The sequence below is a fragment of the Epinephelus lanceolatus genome, chromosome 18, assembly GCF_041903045.1.
Source record: "Epinephelus lanceolatus isolate andai-2023 chromosome 18, ASM4190304v1, whole genome shotgun sequence".
NCBI lineage: Eukaryota > Metazoa > Chordata > Actinopteri > Perciformes > Serranidae > Epinephelus > Epinephelus lanceolatus.
Genome location: NC_135751.1, coordinates 36,607,521 through 36,631,059, shown reverse-complemented (window position 1 = coordinate 36,631,059; position 23,539 = coordinate 36,607,521). Strand labels below are relative to the sequence as shown.

Below are 23,539 nucleotides of genomic sequence, written 5' to 3'. Positions count from 1 at the left end.
TTTTTTTTTTTCGTGCTGCTGCTGTTTTTATTCACTTTTTATCACTTTTTACACTTTGAGCACCCTTCTTTTTGTGTACGGATGTCCTAATTGAATTTTATTTTTTGCATTGATCTCAGCCTGTGAACCCTTTCTGTGGCTGTCCAGCCCAGTTGCATTGGTGTGCAGGTATCTCCTCTGCCGCCCTTTCTTGGTTGTCCATTGTACCGACGCACCCAAGATAAACCTTTTTGTTGCCTGCGTTCTCAGCCTCTTTTAGTGACTTACAGCTCAGAGGGAACTCATTCAGCGGCTCCTCTGGCAGCAGCACAGCGTCTCTCCCTCTCCTCTCTCACCGTGCGCACACTGGAATTGATGTCGTCAAGTGATTTTGTCATAAACCTTTGGTAATGTAAACCTACGTGGCGCACGCGGCTCGACAAAAAACTCTTATATGTGAATGTGTGATAGTTGTGGTATCATAACAGCCTGTCACAGGTTACAGAGTGATGATTAGAGGAGAAATGGCAGAGCATAAAGGTCCAGGTGGAAAAACAACTCAATTATTTAGGATTTTACTAAAAGAAGGAAATCACCTGTTGATTTAGATATATATAGATCCCAGGGGACATTTTTTGTATTTGGGAGCTGTTTAAATCTGTAATTTGTGGTAGATTTTATTTTGTTGAACTGTTAATATTGTAACAGAATCTGAGTCTCACTCTGAGTTACTGTTGTTGTAGTTTTTACTGACTATTTGAAAGCAAACTATAAAACTATATCACTTATTTTAGTGCAATTCTGTTTTCTTAAATTGATAATTATCATATATGTTTTTTGAACATTAAAGCATGTAAACATGTTCTAGTAGAAAACCACAGCACAAATATGAGCAGAATAGGTCCCCTTTAAGTTAAACTGATTTCCTGATCCCTGCAAACCCTCACTGAGGTTTTGAAATGAAGTCTTTATCCTGCGTAGCTTCACTGTTTAGACAAGAAAACAATGAACACATCTCATGTTGAAAATCTAACCTCTGGATCACCACCACAATCCTAATCATTTGCAAATTTGCCTGAGGCTGCTCTGGCACCCAGCGTGTCATTGTGAGCACGTTAGCATGCTTACGTTAGCATTTAGCTCAAAGCACCTCTGTCTCTACAGCCTAACAGAGCTGCTGTCATTTTTAAGGAGGAATGTGTCGCTATAATCGGGCAACATGTGGCTTATTTTTAAGGTGTAAACACGTCCTCTGACACACCACACACAGCAGATGTGAGAGTACGCCTGAAGCGCCCTCTCTGTCTCTGATGACTGATCATCGGTCATATTGAGTCAACCTGCTTTTCATCCTGCACGGACCCATGATGCTCCTTCACATCCCCTAAAGAGATTACTGACTGACCCACTGACTCACTGCCTGGCCACGTGAGTGATGGAAAGACACGGGTGGACATAGATTTGATTAGAGTGAGGAGAGCCGGTAGAAAGGTGCTTAGATGGAGTGGATACAGTGGAATAGATGGGAGGAGTACAGGAGGGAGGACAGGGAGCAGTTCAGCAGAGTTTGGCCTTGTGCTGTTTCCTCAATGATGAGGGCTTTTCTGATCAAAGGCAGACGCCCCCGCCCTCCTCCTTCTCCTCCTGCTCCCCTGGGCTCCTCATCCCTAACCCCCCTCTAAGCTCAGTGCGCGCCCACCTACTCAAACCACACAAGCCTCACTGGGCCTCAGTCAGCCTGCATTTTGGATGTAATGAAGGTTTTTGACATTTCTGGCCCTTGACGACGCCACACACTCTTTGATTCAGACCTCTTCGCTTCTGGCAGCTGCTGTTTCCATGGCAACAAGGCGGTCGGTGGAGGTGTGTGTGTGAAGGGGTGGGGGGGACTCAGATGTGGGTGGAGACGGCGGCCATTTCGCACACAGCCTCTCCTCCCCCCCTCTTTTCACTCGTTCATTTGTTCTGAGTTCCAGCCGGCTCTGCCTGCAGCCTGACACTTTACCCACAAACCACTGCACCCATTTCTGGGATCTGGGTCATATTTTGAGTGACTCATCTTTTCAGCAGAAATTGTTCAGGAGAGGGAGGAGAGGAAAAAAGGGAGGAGGAATCAGAGGGATGGAGGGATTGATGGTTAAAGCAGAGAGAGGGGGGAGAAAGATTAGGTGGGACATGAGGCAGCAGAGGGGAGGAGATTAGGTGGAGGGGGGGTGTGTTTGTTTTGCCATGTTGGGTGTTCCTCTGGGATCTGCGAGCCTGACGGGCGGTGGTGGTGGCAGGGGTGGTGGGGGTGGGGGGGATTAGAGACCTGCTCTGGAGGCTCCATCATTATATTACCACTCTGAATGGTATTCATGTGTGTGAATCTCCGAGAAGGGGAGGGGGGGTGCGTTGCCCTTTTCCTGCACTGAGAATAAATGTTTCGACACAAAGACTCTATTGAGGAGGCAGGAAAAATGTGTGTTTTTCCATATGTATGTGTGTTTGTAAGTGGGACAGCACATGGACCCACTGCGGTCAGAAACTGGCAGCAGACCAAGCGTGAAGCACTGTGATTATGTGAGAAACGAGCAGAGCGCAAGAAAAGGCTGTGATTTCCAGAGCTGCGCAGGTTTATGACTATTGTAGTGTTTGTAGGTGGAAAATCATCATGTGAGAACAAACAAGAATGTAGATCCTTAAAGGGATAGTTCAGTTTTTTGTTTTTTTTCTGTATCGTATATTACATACAGTAGATGTCAGTCATCACACCCCCAGTTTGCAGAGGCAGGCTGGAGTGTGACATGGAAGCTAAGCAATCTAATGCTGTTGACGGGGCCAGCAACAAAACATATTCTAGCCACCTAAAACAAAGTGGCACCTAAGAAAAATCAATATCAGTTGAAGTGTACGCTACATTTAGAGGCCGTAAACATACAGCATCTTTACTTGCCTGGAAAACCTGAGGTCAGGCGGTGGCTGCTACTTATGTGCTTTTTTTGAGGCATCTTTCTAAAGCATGGTGGTAGGTTGCATCTAGTGTGGAGCTGATCAGTCTCACCAGTCTCCAGGCGCTGTTTATAAGCGTGTAGGTCTATGGTCTGTGGGAGAGATGAAAAGCCCTGCTCTAACATGATCAACTTTGTCATATTTACCACAGACTGATGATTACGGAAGAAGGTAAAGATATCTGTCGGCCGTGATTCGTTGTTCTTCATCACATGGCATGCAGCAAGCAATGCAGCACTCCAAAAGTTGAAATCAGTTTATCTCAGGGTACAGCCATCATGCCCTCAGAAACAGGCGCTTATGAACGGCATCGCTCTGGCTTTTGAGTGCACCTGCCGTACGTCCACATTTAAAACAATGAATTTGAGGGTGCAAAAAAAACACGGCATGTGTCGGGCTTTTTAGAATATTTGCAACACCGTACCTTGCTGTCAGACAGCAGTTTCCAACAGGAAAATGAAGCCATTATATCGCTCTCTCCAAAGCCAGACTCCTTTCAGAAAAACAGTGATTTATCATCGCTGAACACAGGAGCTGCCTCGCACCAAAGATGGATGATAATACCTATATCAGATGCCAAGAAGGCGCCTATCTATTCCAATGGAGTTGCTCACTTGGTGCATACGCCCCTCTGTTGGGGTACCTAGCACACAGATCTGGTACTAAAAGGTAGAGCTGTGAACACTGCAGTCTGATTGGTCAATAGAGGACTGTCACTCTGCTCAGAGCTGAGTTGTGTCTGGTTTTGAGGCTCATGTAACCACTGTTCATACTGTGGAGAGTTTTACATATATTAGTAAAATATAACTTTAAAAAATAAAGGATGTTTTGCTGCCTGTCACAGCAGTTGGAGTCTGAGAATTCTTTTTTTTTTAATTCACTGGGCCAACTGCCGGCAACATTTAAGGTGGAACGTTAACTTGTAATGTTACTCAATGACCATTACTTTTGTTTTTATTGTCTCCCTTAGGTGAGTACACCCTGGACAGGTCACCAGACTATCACAGGGCTGACACATAGAGACAGACAACCATTCACACTTACATTCACACCTGCGGCCAATTTAGAGTCACCAATTAACCTGCATGTCTTTGAACTGTGGCAGGAAGCCAGAGTACCTGGAGAAGGCCCATGCTGACACAGGGATTACATGTGGCTCTGCACGGAGGGGCTCCCCCAACCCGGGTTCGAACTGGAAACCCTCTTACTGTGAGGTAACAATGCTAACCACTGCACCACCTTACTGCCTCCTAAATACTTCTCATTTTAAAACAGTGACGTTAACTAGCTAATTAGCTACAGCTGATAAAATCTGTTTCAGCCTGAGTGTGCTTGCAACTGTTTTAACTATATATCTACTGTAAAAGAATGTGTAGTTTATTAAGGGGAACACTCATCAAGAAAGGACAAACAGAAACAATGAAAGAAACTTTTAGCATTCCAAATCCCAGTTTTATTGGTCGTTGGATTTCAGGTGAACCAATGGCACGAGAGAGAGGTTAATCCACAATATCAAAAAAATTATACAAAATAATAATACAAAAAGAAGTTCCAGTTATACAAAGCAAAGATGTGGATCCTTTTTTTTTCATCTTTTATTTTCCTACTGCCCAAAAACTCAAGAGTAAGGCACAGTCATTACCACATGTTTACCCTTCCACATCCGTTTGTCTAAGCCTCGGTCTCGGTTACCTCGGAGACACGAGTTTCTCCGGGGACAACCGCTCCTTTTATTCGCTTGAGATTCTCAACCCTTCATGCCAAAACGTTAAAAACTTCAGAGAGAAAATTGGACGGACTTGGTGAGGAGCTGGCTACAATCATGTATCATTTTATAGGGCTACGATGTTTGGTTTTTCCGTACTGATTTTCACATCAGAGGAATGTTTGATGATGGAGATGATGGATGGATGAGCCCAGCAATTCAGAGCTCAGCGCCACGATAATCTTTACTGTACTGTAAAAATCAGTAGACAGAAACCATACTTACATGTGTGGAGAAGCTGAAGGGTAGAGAATCAAAGGTGGGTGCATTGTGCTACACGACTGCATAACAGACACTTCAGTTAAATAGACGACAAATTCAAAGTCTGCTTCTTTTCTTTCTTCTTTTTTAAACATATCCCGCCCTCGCTGACGAGTCAGGAACATAAAACTCCAACAAAATCAAACACAATTTGGTCACATCTCATTACGAAGGCTGTCGTGACACTCCTCAAAGCTCAGACAGAAATTAAAACTAAAGATGAAGCAGGTTTAAGTAATTAAGGGCACTCTTTCAGCACCTTCGGTTTCATGGCAAGGCTCTCAAGTGCAGGGGCAGGGACGCAGCATAAAGCCACTATCTGTCGGTCCAGACAGTGTGAGATGCTCGACGAGACTAACAAATCTGAACACGTCATGAGTTAGTAGCACCAGGTTCCAGTTGTATGTGTGTGAGATGATAGTTTGTTAATCCAGTATCAAAGGTTTGGTCTAGATAAAGGCTGAGGTCTAAGGTTTGGTTGAGGGATTCAAAAAGCAGCTTTCAAAAGGGTCTATAAATCATTTCACTCCAGTTGTTATGGCTACCTACTGTACCCATGATAATGTCTGTGCCTTGGACATAGAAAAAGAAATCCAACTGTGTATCAGGGAGTGTTTTTTTTTAAATCTTCCAGTAAGACAGGTGAGTGCAGTAAACATACAGTATGTGGCCGCACCATTTCTATTTTTAATTTCTTTATACTGTTCTCGGGACAATAGGTTTAGTGTGTGGAGAAGAGGGGGAGGAAGGTAAGTGTTTTAACTTCCTACATCCTGTCAAGGAAGCTATAAAAGAAGGAAAGGACATCAAGGACGTTAAATCTTGCACTGGAGCCAGACTGTAGTGCCATTTTGGCACACCAAATCACACTGTAAGCCATCATAACTTTGCTGTTTCACCTTTGACTGAAAAATCAATTCTCTAAATTAAAAAACACACTTTACATAATGCTTACTGATGTTTTTAATCTAAATGTGCACACTTGTTTTCCTCTTTATTGGTCTCCAAACAGATTGCGGCTCTGTCCGTCATTAGGGAACAGACTGGGATCGCCATCTCCTCGTTTACGACCTGTCATTTTAACAGAATCATCTGTAATTTGTTGCTCTTTAATAAGCTAACGTTTGATATACTGGTTGACATATTTCCTCAGATAGCTTGTGTATTTTGACTCCATTTTCCCCACCGAAAGAGAGGGACACAGAGTAGCTTAATTTTTCAGACGACAATAAGCCATAAAATTGCAATACTCAGAAAGGTTAACATTAGCTAGCTCTTTCGGTAACGTTTACTATTGTTGTTAGGAGGTGGCACTAATCAGCAAGTTGTATACGCCTCTGTAAATCTGGACCTTTATCACTTAAGTGACCTGCAAGTTACCGATAGCCGACTGGCTATAATTGCAGTCTGGTCAGCGATAACAGATCCGACCTTCCCCGTTCAGTTGTGCATCATGGTGCAGCCATTTTGGAGCAAATGGGCTTGACTTGAGCTATGATATGTTTGCAGACCAATAACAAGGAAAACAAACGCACACATTACGATATAAAACGTCAGTCGACATCACATGATGTAATCAGGTGATTTCAGTCCAAGGTGAAACACCAAAGATACGATGGTTATAGTGTATGTCGTGCCCACTTTGACTCCAATAGAAGTGGCACCAAACTTTGACGTCATATCCTTTCTTTCGTTTATCGTTTCCTTGTTTTGGTCCGGGTAAAAATTTCCCCGCAACCAATGAGAACACAGCTAGAGAACAACACAGGAAACTGGTTTACATTTGAATATTTTACAGTTGAGATGAATAAGAGTGGGGGGGGGTTAATAAACCCGTCAGTTACATCATCTTCGATATCTTCATCATCATCAGATCCACTCCAGTTATACCACATGGTCATCACACAGAGGCAACGGCGCCCGCTCATGAAAACAAACATACTCGGCCCGGTCTGACAGAAGCAGTAAATCTGTTTTCTACAGGATGCAACCGCACGAAAACAGACCCACCGTCTCTGCCTTGTATATCCAGCTAACAGGAAGCAGATTTTATCTGGTGGTGGTGGATCTGTTTTGGGAGATTAGATCAGGTAGAAGCAGATCCAGCAGACCAGGTCAGATACCATAAATACTGCCACCATGTGCTGCTCAGACAGACAATAGAGACAAGTGGAAAGACGAGGGGGGTCGAACTCAGAGAGGAGGGGGCTCTTTAAACGTGGCTCTGCTCTGCTCTGGGAGAGGGACGGCCCAATTGTAAGGCGAGGAGGGAGTGTGTGGCAGGTCGAGCAGCGAACCAGATCGGAGCAGAAGAAAGTGCACAGCCCCACGGTAACTATGGCAACAGATAAAGGTCGGCGCTGCAGAGCAGAGCTGGGAAAGGGAGGATAAAGGGAAGGAAAAGGGAGGCAGGAGAGAAAGGAGTGTCTCCTTCCTTTCGTCTTCTGTCCTCCCCGTTCTCTCTGTGCAGTTTATCAACATATAAAGTCAGGTTATAATATGAGGAACAGGACAGGAGGGGGAGTGGAGGGTGTGGATAGGTAGATGTATGGACGGGTCGTGCTGCATCGCCACACTTCATTCATCAGCATTGCAGCAGTGGGCGACTGCATCCCCGCTTCCCTCAGTACTCCCAGAGTGTGGCGGTTTCCAGGTCATCAGCGTTGGCCTTCAGGACACCAGCGTGGTCACCACGCAGGTACTTCCCATCAGCGGCGTGGCGGACGGCCAGCTTGTTGTAGTCGCAAAACTCAAAGAGGAAGTCGACGGGTGTGTCGCTGCTGCTCACCACCGACTGCTCATTACCCACCATCCAGTATTTACCCGTGGAGTCTGCAGGAGGAGAGGAGATGGAGTTGAGTTGGGGGTGTCATGTGGCAGAAAGGTGGGGGAAGGGTGTGAAAAAACGGAAGAGGGAACAAAAGATACGGCTTAAAACTGCATTGTTTGAATTACATAATGCAAAGGCGGGGAAATTATCCGAATCAAATCCCTCTTTTTGGCCCAAACCTAAATCCATAATGAGAATTAATGATTTAATCCCTCGTATGCCTGCAGGAGGTCCCTACACACGCTCAAACAAGCTTTACCTTCCTGCTGCCTGTGGAACAATGCTGCACATGTGCAAGTTTACATCCCAAAGTAGCCAAGATGTCCTTCAGCAAGAACATTTTGTGGACACAGTCCGAACAGGGATGGTAAATGAATGTTATGCCATAAAGTGCTACTGACATATATATTGTGTCACACTAGAGGCCAACGCTGCTGTGTTACATGTCACGCCTGTCATGCCGCGTTTGTCCCTACAACCCCTCATGCTATCTAAATCACTCACTGGGGGCAGCATTATGCGGGCGTGATTTGGTTCTGTATAAAAAAATACAAGGTGGTGTAATGAAGTGACTTTGTAGTCGGTTAGCTAACACGCTTAAACTGACCTTGCAGGCTGTAGGCTCCATCTCTGAACTCCAGGGTGAAGTAGTCATAGGAGGAGCGGTTGGAGTCAAGCGTCCCTGTCACCTTCCTGCAGCCGATGAAGCCGTGCTCCCCTCGCAGCACGATGATCGGGCGGTTAATCAGCTTCATGAGAAACTCCTCAGACTCACCTGGAGACAGACAGAGGGCACAACATGCTTACTGGAGAGTGTATAAATTACCATAAAAGACACAACATGCTCAACAGTTTATTTCACTGTGGGCTTAAATGACTGACTTAAATACATTTCATTTAAGGTTTACTATGCAGGATTGTTGTAAACATGCTAATGAGCAAATGTGAAAGTAAAAGCCAACCCCAGGTTCACTCTCGTTCTATGTTTCGCCTCGCTATATTTGCATTTTTCAGCACTATGTCTCTTGTATGCCTGGTGCTCACAGTCTGGCACCTGGTCGCTTCCTTTTTATAAAGCCTCAACCTCACCTGAGCGCTGTGGGAGTACATGCCCTGAATGTCCCAAAGTGCAGAAAATAAGAAAATACAAGCAGAGCGCAGAGTCTCTGCAGATAAATATACCACCACACACTTCTAGTGGGTCATAAGTGATGACTCAGAGGGATTACTTCTCTACAAGTCTGGTTTTTAAAAAAGGAAATCCTGCATATAAACACAAAGTTGTGCATTATACTGCAGCTCAGTCTTTGAGGTTAAAATGCTGAGTTTCATACATCTCATTAAAAATGTATGCAAAGCAACTTGGCTTCAAACGTGTCCTAAAAAGATCAGTGTGGCAGCCAACAGCTCCCTCATCAGAAACTGCAGCACAAAGTAAAAACTTGTGCTTTGATCCACTAATGCCAGCACCCAGCGCCCGCCTTATAATTGGACTATCTTCTGATCTGCTTGCTGACATGAGGCTTGTTACTTTGCAGCCATGAAAGCAGATGCTCTAATGGCCAGAATCTCTGCAAAGTCTTCACATTGGCTGTTTGTAGCATCTGTGTGGGCTGGCGTTATTAAAAAGTTGTAGATTTTGACATTTTGTGAAATATGTTTATTTGCCGTCTTGCTGAGATGGATCTAGCTGCAGAGCTCCAGGCTTGGGCCCACCTCCTCTGTCGGACCCTTTCTGGTCCCGAGCTTGGAGAAGGAAATCTGATATTGTGTACGCCCGCAAGAGACAATCATCAGCAGTGCACGTTCGTTAATTAGATTAAGCCCCAGGCCCTGCACCAATTTTAGTAAGGTCAACAATACAACCTAATATTTTGATATAACAGTAAAGTTAGGTAATGTAACATTAAACAGCAAATAACTTGTAACTCGCAGCATTCACAGACAAACACTTGTCTTTATCTGGACACATTTTTTCCACAAATACAACATGCTAATGTTATTAGCACAAGCCTATGGCATTTTACATTGTATAAATTAGCCTAGCATTTAGCTGACTTTTTCCTCTACTCATATGAAGCCAGGGACAACAGCAACATTTACCAAAGCTAAATTCAGCTGCATTACAACTCACAAGGTTCACCGACAAAACAACTGTCTTATACTAAACATGTTTTCCAAACAAATACAACATGCTAACGTTATTAGCAAGAGCCTATGGCATTTTACATTGTATGAATTAGCCTAGCAACGAGCGGAGATTTCCTCTGCTCATATGAAGCCAGGATAAATCACACACAAGACTTAAAATACTATTTTTGTGGAGGCCTTATTGTCTTCACAATTTATTGTTTCTTATCTGTGAAATTAAAGTAAATAAAAGCTTTGTTTCCACTGAGGGAAATGGTTTCAGATTACAGAATCAGACAGGAGGTCTGCGTTGCTAGGAGCGTAGTTACATTTCTGGGGAGGTATAAGTTGGGCTAGGGGCGTAGGGTACGGCAGAAGTATAAATCCCACTTTAGAAGATCAAAACTGCTCTCATACCTGTCTGTTAAATGTAAGGCTTCAGCCAGCACCTGGTTAACTAAGCTTAGCACAAACAGTGGAAACAAAGGGAACTGGCTAACCTGGCTCTGTACAAAGGCAACAAAAAAACAACCTCCCAGCATCTCTTAAGCTCATTAATGAACATGTACTGTAAGAACAGAATTTGCTGTGTTACTGTGGGTTATGTGCACCTAGATCAAAACCTTTACTGAAGTCAAAGTACCTGCAGTCAGCATCTTGCTTAAGTAGAATTAAAGTAAAAATACTTGTTCTGTTGTAAAATGTCCCCTGAGACAGATACATTATTATATATGACATAGTTAGATTGTTTATACTGATGAATCATGTTGAGGTACTTGTACTTAAATAGAGTACTTGAGTAAAACTGTTTTTCCTCCACTGTTTTTGTGTCACAAGCTCCTCAGTGACTCTGCATACTCTGGAGTTTTCTCATGATGTTTCCAATCAACATGATTGACTCAAATAGAAACACAGCATGAGCATGGCAGTGGAACAAAGACACAGATTGCAATGAAGCTCATTCTCCGAAGAGTAAACAGCTATGTTCTGCTGTTACGAAACAGAACCGGCACTGAGGCCTTTGAAGCTCAGAAACTACTGGAACATCCAGCCATGATTTAATTCCTGCGCTGTGCTGAAATCCCCCATCGCTGCTGAAAAGTAAATCAGTTAGCTACGTGTCATTGTCTGAACGGCTGAATCAACAAATCTCACCGACCGGCAGAGTCGATGGTGGCTGCTAGCTGGCCGTTTTTCTTGGCGGCGACGTATTTCCCATTGGCAGCCCGGAGAGTCAGCCTCTTCCCACGCCACTCAATGTCAAAGTAGCAATTAGCTGACCTGCACAGAGAGAAAGAGGGAAAGTGAAGGCATGAGAGATAAGCGGGATAATTACATTTACATGGCAGTTAGAGATCCAGTGGCACACTTGTGTGAGTGTCAGGTGTAAACACACAGTCACATTTAACTCTCCTGTTGCTGAAAACTACACACACCTGTTTAATCCACAACTTAAGTAGCTGTAATCGGATAGGTAGGGTCAAGGTAGTGGGATAAGCTTCACTTGTAGTCTTTGTGCCAAGTGAAAGGATTAACTAAGAATTTGATTCAACTTCACCAGAGTAGAGTTTTATTCTCTCATACTGCCATCACATTCTGCTTTGCTATCTTTCATTAGAGAAGCTCTGAAGCATTCTCCTAAAATGTTTCCTCAAACCTCGGAAAGAGGACTTCACTTAGTGGGAGCAAAGATTTTTGTGGTCTAATCTGTGAGGAGAGTCAAATGTCAAGAATGTGATGAAGGAATTCGGTGGACTTCCTGCGGAGCGCTCTGCAGTGTCGATGACTGTGTCTGCTCTTATCTTTAAAAAAAAATGGAGCAGTGTTAACTCGGGACATGTGCTTCTCTGACCGCTCTCACACTGGAAAAAATATTTTTGTTGCATCACTTCTTTATCTTCTTCATGACCCTACATCCATAAAAATACTGAGGTATTCAAAATAAGGGTCTTCTTTACAGGAACAGTTCACCCCAAAATCAAAAACACATTTTTTTTCCATCTTACCTCTAGTGCTATTCATCAGTCTAGATTGTTTTGGTGTGAGTTGCCGAGTGTTGGAGATATTGGCTGTAGAGATGTCTGCCTTCTCTCCAGCATAATGGAACTAGATGGCACTCAGCTTGTGGTGCTCAAAGCACCAAAAAAGTAAAACTGAACAACAATATCTGTTTCCAGAAATGATGACCCTGTTGCTCAAGATAATCCACAGACCTTGTTTTGACCAGTTTTATGTAGAACTATCTTCTCTCAACCAAACTACACCCACCAACTGTATCAGCGTGCAAAAGGAAGCGTGCATCTACTGCTAGCTCTCCATGTTGCCTACATATTTGAAGGGGTGAGACGACTAATGTATTTCAAACTTAGCCAGTGACTACTGTTGTGATAATTGAAGCGTTGTACAAATAAACGTGTGTATTTTTCATTACCACTACACTGTTATCAGATATAAACAATCAGCTTTTTTATTTGGTTAATTGACCCTTCGTTAAGCCCCGCCCCCCTTAGTTACTGTTGCCATGTCCGTCAAGCTTTCGCTCCTAGCATAAGAAATATGGAGTTTTCAGCGATATCAGTGAGAGATATTCCAAAGGATATAACATCAAATTTCTGGAAAAACTGTTCCGAGATATCAGAGAGAAGCCGACAGAAAGGTCTTCAACATGCATGTGAGAGCTACATGCACAATATCATCTGCTGGTGGAGTATAAATCACGAGAACATTAAAATAGAGGGAAAAGCTCACCAGTCGCAATGCAAGCGTCAGGCACCCCACGTCTTGAACAAAGAATGTTCTTGTACAGCAGGGTAAGTCAATATATGGTTTAAATTTAAGTTAATGTTGAGTTATGTTCCGTCCTTGGGGCAGACAAAGGGAGAGCAGCTAGCACACAAAGCTAGCGTTAGCTAACGTTAGTTAGCATCTTAACTTTGAACAAACGTAGGTGTTTTTATTGAGCTTTGCTGGATTCAGCTGTTCGTGTGGTCTTCCACACTGTTTTAGCCATATCTTCCTTGGGTCTTGGGCTTGGGGAAAGGGGGAAAATTCAACACCACCTTCAACACTTTTTGGGTATCAGGTGTCGGACTTGAAGGTAACATCACCGTATGCATGCCGCTTCGGCATATTAGCTTCTGCTGAAAGCTTGATGGACCTCTGGGTTGCTACACACGGTTGCTAACGTAGGATTGGTCAGTGACTGATTAAGGGAGAGACTTAGCGAAGGGTCAATTCTGTAATAATTTGGTACCGAACAAAATGCTAACATTAGCTTGCTAACTAAAAATTTAAAAAAAATTATTTCGGTTGAGAGAATCCCTTCATTTTCTAAACTTCTAAACTTTTATTGTGAAACATTTGCAGGAACTTGTAGAGGATTCAGTGACTTGCACAGTTTGCATGCTGTACTTCAAATGTAGCTCCTGCCACCTGGTTGCGCTTTTTACTTAACTACTATAACATTTCAGCTGGCACATGAACAGACACAGTGACTGAAATAATAGTAAAACTAATAAAAATAGGACAAGAATAACCTGATGTCATGAAAGAAGACTGGGGATAGTTGGTCGTGGACCATCGTGTAGTGTGTCATGTCTGTTGGCCAAGTCACGGCACGATTTTATGACTCCAGAATCATCTAATGTGACATAGAGACTGTCGTAACAGACAAAAATGTTGTGTAGTGTGAACCAGGCATTGTAGTAGAAAATCTCAGTATTATATTTGTGGTCAAATGCTTGACAAGTTGTAATTATTCCCAAAATGTGGCAGCTATCATTAACACAGTATATCAGGTGGCGATAGAGTCAGCCATATTGTGAAAGCACTTTTGTGACATTTGTTTGTCACAAATAGGTCATGATTTCTGGAAAGAGAAACTGATTTTTCTGAGTTTTTCAAACATACCTTTTTGGTGCTTTGATCACCACAAGCCAAGTGCCATCTAGTTCTGTTATATTGGAGAGAAGGCAGACATCTCTATGGCTGATATCTCCAACACTCTGCAACTCACCCCGAATCAATCTAGACTGATAAATAGCACTACAGGTAAGAGGAAAAATATGTATTTGTGATTTTGTGGTGAACTGTCCCTTTAAAGACAACAAGAAAAGTCTGAGATTCTACTCCTGAATCTGTCAGGGGCCTCACAGTGAAATCATCCATGAGCAAAGGGTGAAAGGTCAAAGGTCAGGGGTTAACAGCCCGCACTCTGGCCAGGCAGAGCCACTGCACATAAAAGAAAATCACTCTCCACAGGTTGAGGTTGAACACAGATGCACTTAATCTCCCACAAGATGCCACAGCCATGAGATGAGGTCACTCACTCTTCACCTCCCACACACGTCATCCACCCCTCACTGCGCGCACACACACATACACACAAATCTCCTTTGTCATGTCACAGCTCACATTACTGGAACTACAGACTAAGAGCTGTGACGGACCAGTATCAGGTTCTCTGTGATCACTCACACACAGATTGGAGCAGGTGTGGTGAATTTAAAGTTTCAGATGTGTATCTAATGGAGTAGAAAAGAAGAGACATGACAGTGATGTGTGATGCGTACTTGGTGGAGGCAGTGCACTGCAGGCCACCGTTGGCAGTCAGGGTCCAGTATTTCCCAGCAGCGGTCCGGAATGCGCACTTCCTGTTTTCACGGCAAATCTCCACCTGGAACACTTCCTGGTCACCCTCCTCATCCTGATTGGCTGACAGGTCCATACCTGGGTGGGGTCGGACAGTTGGGGGAGAAGGTTTAGCTAAAATACAGGCCAGTGGGTCAGTCGTTAACGCACATGTGAGGGCTGCAAATAGCCGCAGAGGATGACCATTACCTACAAACAGTCCACACACACACCAACACAGAGTAAGGTATAAACGGCTTCTAACACACACGCCCACACACATCCTCTGGTCAGGATCAGACATGCTAAATGAGCAACATCAGACGGGTTTGGATTAGTGAAGGATTTCACACAGCTGCACACCCACACATACATCTGTCACAGTCCAGACAGACCCCTCTACAGTTCAAAGGATTAGTCGTCATGGTGGATGGTCACTCAACACAGAAGAAAAGAAACACACACAAGGCCACATGAGTCTTCACCTCACTGGCATCTACCATGGATAAAGACTGCAACAGCTAGAACTGGAACAGTTGATCAATGAACAGAAAATGTATCTATAACTATTTTGATAATCAATTATTGACTTAATTTATTAAGCAACAAGACTGAAGAGTCTACAGCCATGCCAGTGGCTCTGTGAGGCTGTATTTAGACACAGCAGAGCTTTGAGCTAAACACTGACGTCAGCATGCTGATGTCATCAGGTGTCATCCTCCTGGCACCATTGGGCTGTTCTCATGCACTGTTCGTATGTATACGTACGAAAACGAATTCATATAACACACAAAATCGTGAAGGCTGTGACCACATGATGAACGCGCTGACAACTAAAGAAGGCAGCAGTATGAAGAGCAAAGAGCATTGAGTATGTAATAGAATGTTAAGTACGTAACCTGACGATGGCCAACTATGCTTCTCATCCTAAACCTAATGAACATGACTTTCCTAAACTTAACTAGCATAACTCTACTTTAAAGTACGTCACATATTGACACTCACAGAAATTACAAAATCATTAAAACCACTAGGAGCAACCAAAGGCTGTTGAACATGTACTTCTTAAAATTGTCTTAAAGGTGTAACAGTAGCATCCAACAAGGAGGGTCATGATGTACGGTTATTGTCGATAATAACTGTGGTATTTATTTCTGTAGTTATCACGATAATATATTGTTATTGTGAGCTCTCTTGGCCACGATAACAGTGAAGTGATCTGTCGTCTTGTCGAGCCCACATCCAACATTATAGCTCTACTTTGTTGCAATCTTAGCAAAGAATTAACATTTGCACCTAACTCTACATGAGTTTACTTTCTAAATCTAACTTACATAACTTTACGTAAAGTTAGTAAGTTCACCTTTACTACCTTACGTGACTACACCCAACCATGATTCTTTTTCTAAACTTAACCTAAGCAGGGGGATTACTAATTTGTTAGAGATCATATGAACTGTTGAATGAGGATACGTTGGCACCATAGATGTCTGTAACTAAAATTTAATGGCAATTCAGTCAGTAGTTGTTGAGATATTTCAGTCTGACCAAAATTCCCTGGCAAAAGATGTCAAACACGTGGACTCTAGCTCCTCAAATAAAAAGGTTTGCTGCTTTATCTGTCTCTTATATCACTTGAAATTGAATATTTTGGGGTTTTTAAGTGCTGGTCAAACAAAAACAAGCAATTAAAAGATGTCCGCATCGGCGCTAGGATATTGTGAGAAGAAGCTTTTTGCCAGTAATTGACAGGACAGTTGTTGTTGTGAAGGGGGGTTTAAAATGCTGCAAAGGCTCATAGGTTCCAATCGAACCCGCGGCCGCTGCAGCAAGGACAAGGCCTTTGTACTTGGGTCACCTGCCCTACCAGGTGAGCTAATGGGCACCCTGCAAAAGGCTTTTTTAACTATTTTCTGACACTTTATAGGCAAAACGTTTAGCTGATGATTTACCGGGTCATATCTAAATCCGGCGCTGTTGGCAGCGGGGTGTGTGTCATAGGAGTGTTGGATTATGTTGGATTATATAGCAGTGACCTCCATATCACCTTCTGATGCCTCTGTGCCTCTAAATAGTGGAAGAGTAACTGTACATTTCTCTTTAAATATGTAAAAACTCCTGTTAGCATGGTTAAAGCCAGCGCTATTTTGGCCACGTCCGCCATTGTATGCAATGACGCCTCATTTGTGACGCCTCACAAAGGAGACAACGGCCCAAAACTCATCCTGGTTACACATCAGCGCTGAAAACAGTTTCTGAAAATTATCATGCTGGAAAAAGTTTTACAAAAGGTTTGTCTCCAGTGAAATAAAACGCAGTTTGCATGTGGACAAAAGACCAAAATGCACAGAAAAAGCAGTTTTAAAAATACGCGTGTACGGCTTAAATCTGTAGGCAAAAGCGCTGATGTGCACATCTGTGCTCGTATGTCTGTGTGTGTGTCCATCAACCTGACTGTATGTGTACAGAATGCCAGACCTCATTAAAATCACATCAAGCCTTCTGAAGCACTTACAGCAACAAAGAGGTAAACAAACATGAGAGAACTATAGGATGGAGACATACATGACTCTCCAGTGCACCACTCCCCTCACACTCACTTCATGCAGCACAAAGCGTGCTATTGTATATGATGAGGTCACGGCGTGGATGGACCTGTAGCCAGAGGGCTGCACAGAGAGAGATGGACTGTCTGTTGGACTGCTGTGTAAATGTGTGCAGAGCGAGACAGACGGAGAGAGAAAGAGAGATGTGTTCGAGAAAACAAACCAGCACACTCATGTGTTCCCCATCCGTCTCCCTTTTCATGTGTGACGCCCTCCCCCACTCCATCTCAGTTTTACCCATGTTGTCTTGTTCTCTCACAGCCTCACAACTGGCCGCAGTGGTCTCGTAAAATGTTAAAATCTGCCCGAAAATGCTGTTAAACAATAAATAATATTATCATGTGGGTCAAAAAATGGAAGTAGGCTTTTTCTTTTGCTAGAGACAGGGTTGCATAATTTTTGGGGATAGCAGGGGAGTGTTTAATCTTTGTTTTCTCACCCCAGATTTATAGAAAAAAAGATTACATGCTGTAAATGATGGCTTTAGTGTGTGCGCAATGATTCATATATGCATGTTTGCCATAAGCAGAGGACAAGAATCCTGTGTGTTTGATGTTCAGTCATAATGAAATGGTAACTCATACACACTGGGGGTGTTTTTGTCGTGTGATTAAGGTCGAGTCCACACGGACAGCAGTATTTTTGTAAACAGGGTTTTCCCTCTTTCGTTCTCAAAAAACAATCCCACCCACACACAATGATAAGTACCGTATATTTATGTGTATGTGTTTATGTGTAAACATATAATATGTCATGTTAGTAAGGGTAGAATCAGCACAATTTTGGTCACGTCAGCCATGGCACAAAATGCTGCCTCATTTGTGACGCATCACAAAGAAGATAACAGTGCATGCTCTGTCGTTACAAGCCAGACCTGTTTTACCTGTCTACAAGTCAACACTGACAAGAGTTTCTAACGGTCTTCTAACTGGGTTTCTGACAAAAGGTTTGTTTTTAGTGACTTAGTTTTGGAGAAGCCAGGGGTGGACTCAAAGACTAGTGATGCCTCACAGAAAGCCCATCACTAAAGCAGTTCTGTCTTTTAATATCCATATCTAATGTCACAACAGGCGATGGACAGTGGTTACTAGCATTGTCACCTCACAGCAAGAGGGTTCCTGGTTTGAACCCCAGGGTGGGGGAGCCCTTCTGGATGGAGTTTAATTATTCTCCCCATGTCAGCATTTGTTTCCTCCAGGTACTCCAGCTTCCTCCCACAGTCCAAAGACATGCAGGTTAATTGGTTACTCTAAATTGTCTGTAGGTGTGAATGTGAGTGTGAATGGTTGTCTGTCTCTATAGGCCCGTTTCCACTGAAGAAGTTCCTGGTACTATTTGGGGGGCAGGAACTACTACAGGAACGTCCTCTCGCTCGGCACTCTCAACCGCTGTGAGAGAGTACTGAGAGAGCGGAGTAGGAGGAAGGTTCCTGTAAAGTTACCGGGCTCTGTATGTGATGTAAACGTTGGGCGACCATTTTGATCGGGGCGACGTAGGGGCGTAGGGATGCCGTTATCCATTAGCGGTGTCTGTAATAACTCTGGTCACGGTCCATGGAAAAAAATATTTTATCCAGCGGATGTCTTAGTTACAATTTAGTTGTACAACTTAGTTTCATGTCGTATCCAACAACGTGAGGCTTTCAACAGACGACGTCCTGATGTTAGCGCTGCTGCTGTAAGCTGTCCCTGTCAGCTGATGCTTTCTAGACATCGTGATTTCTCAAAACTGAATAAATACCACACATAGCAACACAAAACTGCTTTGCTAGCTCAATGATGTTGTAACTAAGATATCCGCTGGAAAAAAAATTTTTTTTCAAGGACCGTTTATTGAGTTATTACAGACACCACTAACAGCTAACGGTTAGGCCATCTAATCTAAGATAACCATGTTGTTTACAAAACGTCACACCCTGCCTTGAGTATATCCAATCAGCACCAAGTAATCCCCAAGCCCCAGCCAGGAGTTTCTCGGGGCCGTTCTGAGTACCTACTCCAAGGCAGGGACTTGTTTAGGCCCTGTAAAAGTTCCAGAACTCTGTCCTTCGGGGGTGGTTCCTGCGGTGGAGACACGCACCAATGGCCCCATAAAATTACCCCAAAGTTCCTGCGGTGGAAACGGGCCTTATGTGTCAGCCCTGTGATAGTCTGGTGACCTCTCTAGGGTGTACCCTGCTTCTCACCCAGTGTCCGCTGGGATAGGCTCCATGAGGGTCGATTCGCTCTTGGAGCCAGCCCAAAGTGGTTATTCAAGGAACTACAGTTTTTGGCACCTCTGTGTTGGCTTCATTTTTCAGCCCCAGAGGCTGCCGCTTGATTGCAATCAAGGATGTGGTTGCATGTTTTGCAAATTTACATCACTGCCAGTATGAATAGTTTTGATACAAAGTATTTGACGGCAACTATTTTGCATTTTCGTGTCATTTATTTGTCATGCCCAGCTATGTAAGGTCCTTTAGAAGTAGAAAAACCTCCATAGTGGTCATGGTGAGGCTCCCCAGAAGTTCAAAAAGGCTCCTCAAGGAATCCTTCAGAAAGCTTCTCCAAGTACCCGCTTTGTGGGGTTTCGGATTCAATTTGAAACTCCAACTTGATCTCATTCTTACTCATCATATTTTGCTGCTTGGGCTTAAGCCCCTGGCATTACTAAATTAAGGTCGGAGGCAGCCATTTGCATTGCATCTTGACGCAGAAGAGGTTGGCAGTTAGGTTTAGGCAACAAGACGACTAAGTTGTGATTAGGAAAAGATTGCAGATGTTGCACCCAGCTTTGAGTGGCACAACTGCCACAGCCGATCAGGTTTTTGTTGGATGCAAAGGGGTAGAGGTAGTTGATGAGATTGGTGTATTACTAGGTAGATGGGGAGGTTACCTAGGAGGAAGTGGGTACACTCTCCTATATATTCTTCTGGCTTTTTGGCTGATAGGTGAGTATACTGTAAATGGCCAGAAAAAGAGGTGAGTATACCCCGTATACCTGTGTATACCCTCCACTACACCACTGGTTGGACCCATATTTAAAGCTGAGGGTCCAAAGAAAATATTAATGTCTCCCTGGAGTGCTTTACCTTTTCAAAAACATCAAACAAAGTTCAGCTCTGCTCCCCAGTCCAATAACTTTCACGCAGTCCCCGACAGTTTCACAGTAACCTCAGCTGGTATTCCTTTTACCTTTAACACAACACAATACAAGCTGTGCGCTGTTTGTCTCTAACTGAAGCCAGAGATGTACTTTTCATTAAAAGAAAAGTATTACGTCAGGTCGTTATCACCAAAGAATTACTGCTCGTATTTCGTGTCTGGAAAAAAAAGAAAGAATTACGTATCACTCCTCTCCTGCAGAGTGCCCGCTAAAGTCAACTCAGGAACTCTGGCCTCTGCGGAAAGATTGAATTTCTGCAGAAATATGTGGGGATGCACACGTACGAATGCAACACACACACACACACACACACACACACACACACAGATGATTGAGAGGGAAAATATAAGTGACCATAATGGGAACCACATGGTGCAGAGAGATGGGGGGGGGGTCAAACAAGATGAAATGTAAGTTTAGCTCCACCAGACAGGGAGGGTTTAGAGGAACACATTAGAGGAGGGGCAGAAGAGGAAAAAATGAGGAGAAAAGAGGGTCGGCCTCTGCTCGCCTCCACGATCATCAGTCACTTCTGAGCTCTCCTTTAATCCTTACTGCTTCCTGCTCGGCCAACACATTCACTCCTCGGTACAGTAGCACAGGAGAGAACATTTATTACTGTGACAGGAGGGAGAGGAAACCATCTGCTGCACACTTCTACCCACTAGAAACTTACTGCGGGATTACTGAGTCACCTACGTCATGAGTTAGCTTATTCCAAAAAAATGTTCATTCAGATGTTAGCAGTTTATCAATCAAGGACTTTGAGTCATGATATACAACAATAAACGGCTCAAAGTCCATAATACCTTAATTCAAAAAAGTTATAAGCTCACTCTGAGGAGGAAAAACACTTTATATAAATACAATCTAAACTAGAGGAACCACCAAGGCTGCACAAGAACCACTAAATTTGCTGCACTAATTCAAATTGAACTGCAGTAGTTCAAAAAAATATACAAAATATAAAAACAACAATTCACTGTTTATAAGGGGTGTTATGACCTGGCAACCAGCGATGACTCCATCAAGTTACTGGTTGAATCAAATGTCAAACTTTCATGTTAACACTTCATTGCACAGACACAACATGGACAAATTATCCATCATATACTGCATCTTATATAACGTGTTAATTAGTGAGCTTTAGAGTAGGGTTGGGTACTGTTCACATTTGAACCATCGGTACTTCACTTTCTCTGAAGTAACATAAATGTAATTTCTGAACAAGCTGCAGGGTTGACGGAGTAGAGTCAAAAGTAGTTCTGCTCTCTGCACTTTTCTAATCACACACAAAGCTAATCATCTGTCTGCTAGCAGTGATACGAGCCAATTACTAAAATAATACAGAAAAGAAAATAGACTAGGCGCTGAAAGTACTGCAGTTTTGGCTCGATGGGAAGCTGACAGTGAGGCCTTGGAGCGCCAAGACTGGCTTCCAGGCTTTGCAGCACTTCTGCCTCCTGTCTAAACCTGGTATTCTCACCCAGATGCGCTCTCAAGATTTAACGCAATTCAGTCTGTACCCTTATATGCCAAGTTAAGAACCCAACCTCACTTTAGAGGTGCTGGTAGGCAGATTTGTAGACTCGCTGTTTCCCTGTTTCCAGTCTTTATGCTAAGCTAATTTAACATTAGCTGCTGACTGTAGCTTTATATTCATCATACAGACATGAGAGTGATTGTGAGTAACTTTGGGCAATTAAGAAACAGGCATATTTTGCGACGACCTCTAGCTCAGCAGGTGGAGTGTGCGCCCCATGTAGGCAAAGTCTTTTGCAGCGACCTGGGTTCGATTCCAACCTGCTGCTCCGTCTTTCTTCAACTTTCCTGTCAATGCCCCACTATGCTGTAATTAAGAGAAAAAGGCCCAAAAGTAATCTTAAAGAAAAGGGCATATTTCCCAAATTGTCAAACTGTTCTTTTTTTTTGTCCGTTTTCTAAAAATGCTAACTATACCTGAGACAATCTGGCCCGACAGAGCCACTAACTCATCCTAAAATAACGTGATTTGTGCAGGATAAATACTTTCAGCTCTCAAGACTGAAGTTAAGTAAACACTTAATATTTCTGGCATGAAACTGTCTTCCGTCCGGCCATCTTGTTACCGGCTTCTTCTTTGGTTACGTTTTTAATGCTATTCGACTTGCGGGTCAAAGCCCGGGGTGAAAACTGTGGAGCATTTGGGTCCAATTGACTCAATACATACAGTGAGTGAAACTGCACTCCCTTTAGCGTATTTCTCAATGACAGGTTTGATGAGTGGTGGATGTTGCCTGATATCAAACCAAACCGTCAACTCATTACACTGCGTTTCTATCTTCAGTCTGATGTGGCGTTCACCAGCTGATTTCCTCTGCCTATCCTGCATCGGTAACGTGAAAATTATTTTGTGTATCCATCTTGTCGTTCAGATCTGCTCTGGATTCTTCCTTGGCCGATGGTACACCCTTCAACCAAGTTTCATGGAAAGTTTTCCCTAATCCTGTTGACAAACCAACAAAGGTAAGAGGTCACGAAACATCTTTCTTACGTTTCCTTTATTTTTCTTTGCTCAGACTGCGTTAAAGTCAGCTGTCACTGTAAAATCAAATATTTGAATAAATGTAAACCCTGTATAAAAAACACAAATCCACACTAAAGTCCGTCATCATCCTGACAGTTTCTCACGAGATGAAAGGAAAAACCAACATGAATTTCACTATATGAAAATAAACCAGACATCCTTTTACATGCTGTACTGTGAACTGTTTCCTCTACTGCTGAGCTGGTTTGAATAAATGATTCCCAAAAAATCTCTTGATTTGAATTTATGTGGTTGAGTCTTTTCAGAGCTGTCAAAGAGGTTTTTTTACTCCTGTCAATATTTACAATCCTGAATCCTTTGAGGGAATTAGCATATTTGACTAGTCTGTAGGTTTGAGGAAGTGTTTGTCTCTTTTCGCTGCAGTCACAGGGCTCAGTGTCTCATCTTTCAACACACACACTGGCCGAGTTATCACAAGGAAAGAAAAATACTGGTGGGTACACACACGCAACATGAAAAAACAAGACTGACAGAGACAAAACAGTCACTCTGAGGCCTGCAGAGCCTCCAGCCGTGACCCAGAGAGAGGCTGCGGCTGCCTGTCAGGGTTCATCAATGTGTCTGTGTGTGTGTTATGTACCCAGATACGTCTGTACTGATCACTGTGAAGCTCACGG

At 43.3% G+C, this 23,539-nt stretch overlaps 1 protein-coding gene across 1 annotated transcript in view; it reads right to left on the bottom strand.

Annotated features, from left to right (window-relative positions):
* Positions 1–5,680: 5,680 nt before the first annotated feature.
* Positions 5,681–23,539, bottom strand: part of fscn1a (fascin actin-bundling protein 1a) — a 32,010-nt gene continuing 14,151 nt past the window's right edge. The window contains exons 2-5 of the mRNA XM_033645036.2: positions 14,528–14,684; positions 11,116–11,237; positions 8,434–8,601; positions 5,681–7,828 (exon numbers count right to left, since the gene is read on the bottom strand). Coding sequence (XP_033500927.1) covers positions 7,620–7,828; positions 8,434–8,601; positions 11,116–11,237; positions 14,528–14,684 — 656 coding nt within the window. The 3' untranslated portion in view covers positions 5,681–7,619. The remainder of the gene's footprint in view (positions 7,829–8,433; positions 8,602–11,115; positions 11,238–14,527; positions 14,685–23,539) is intronic.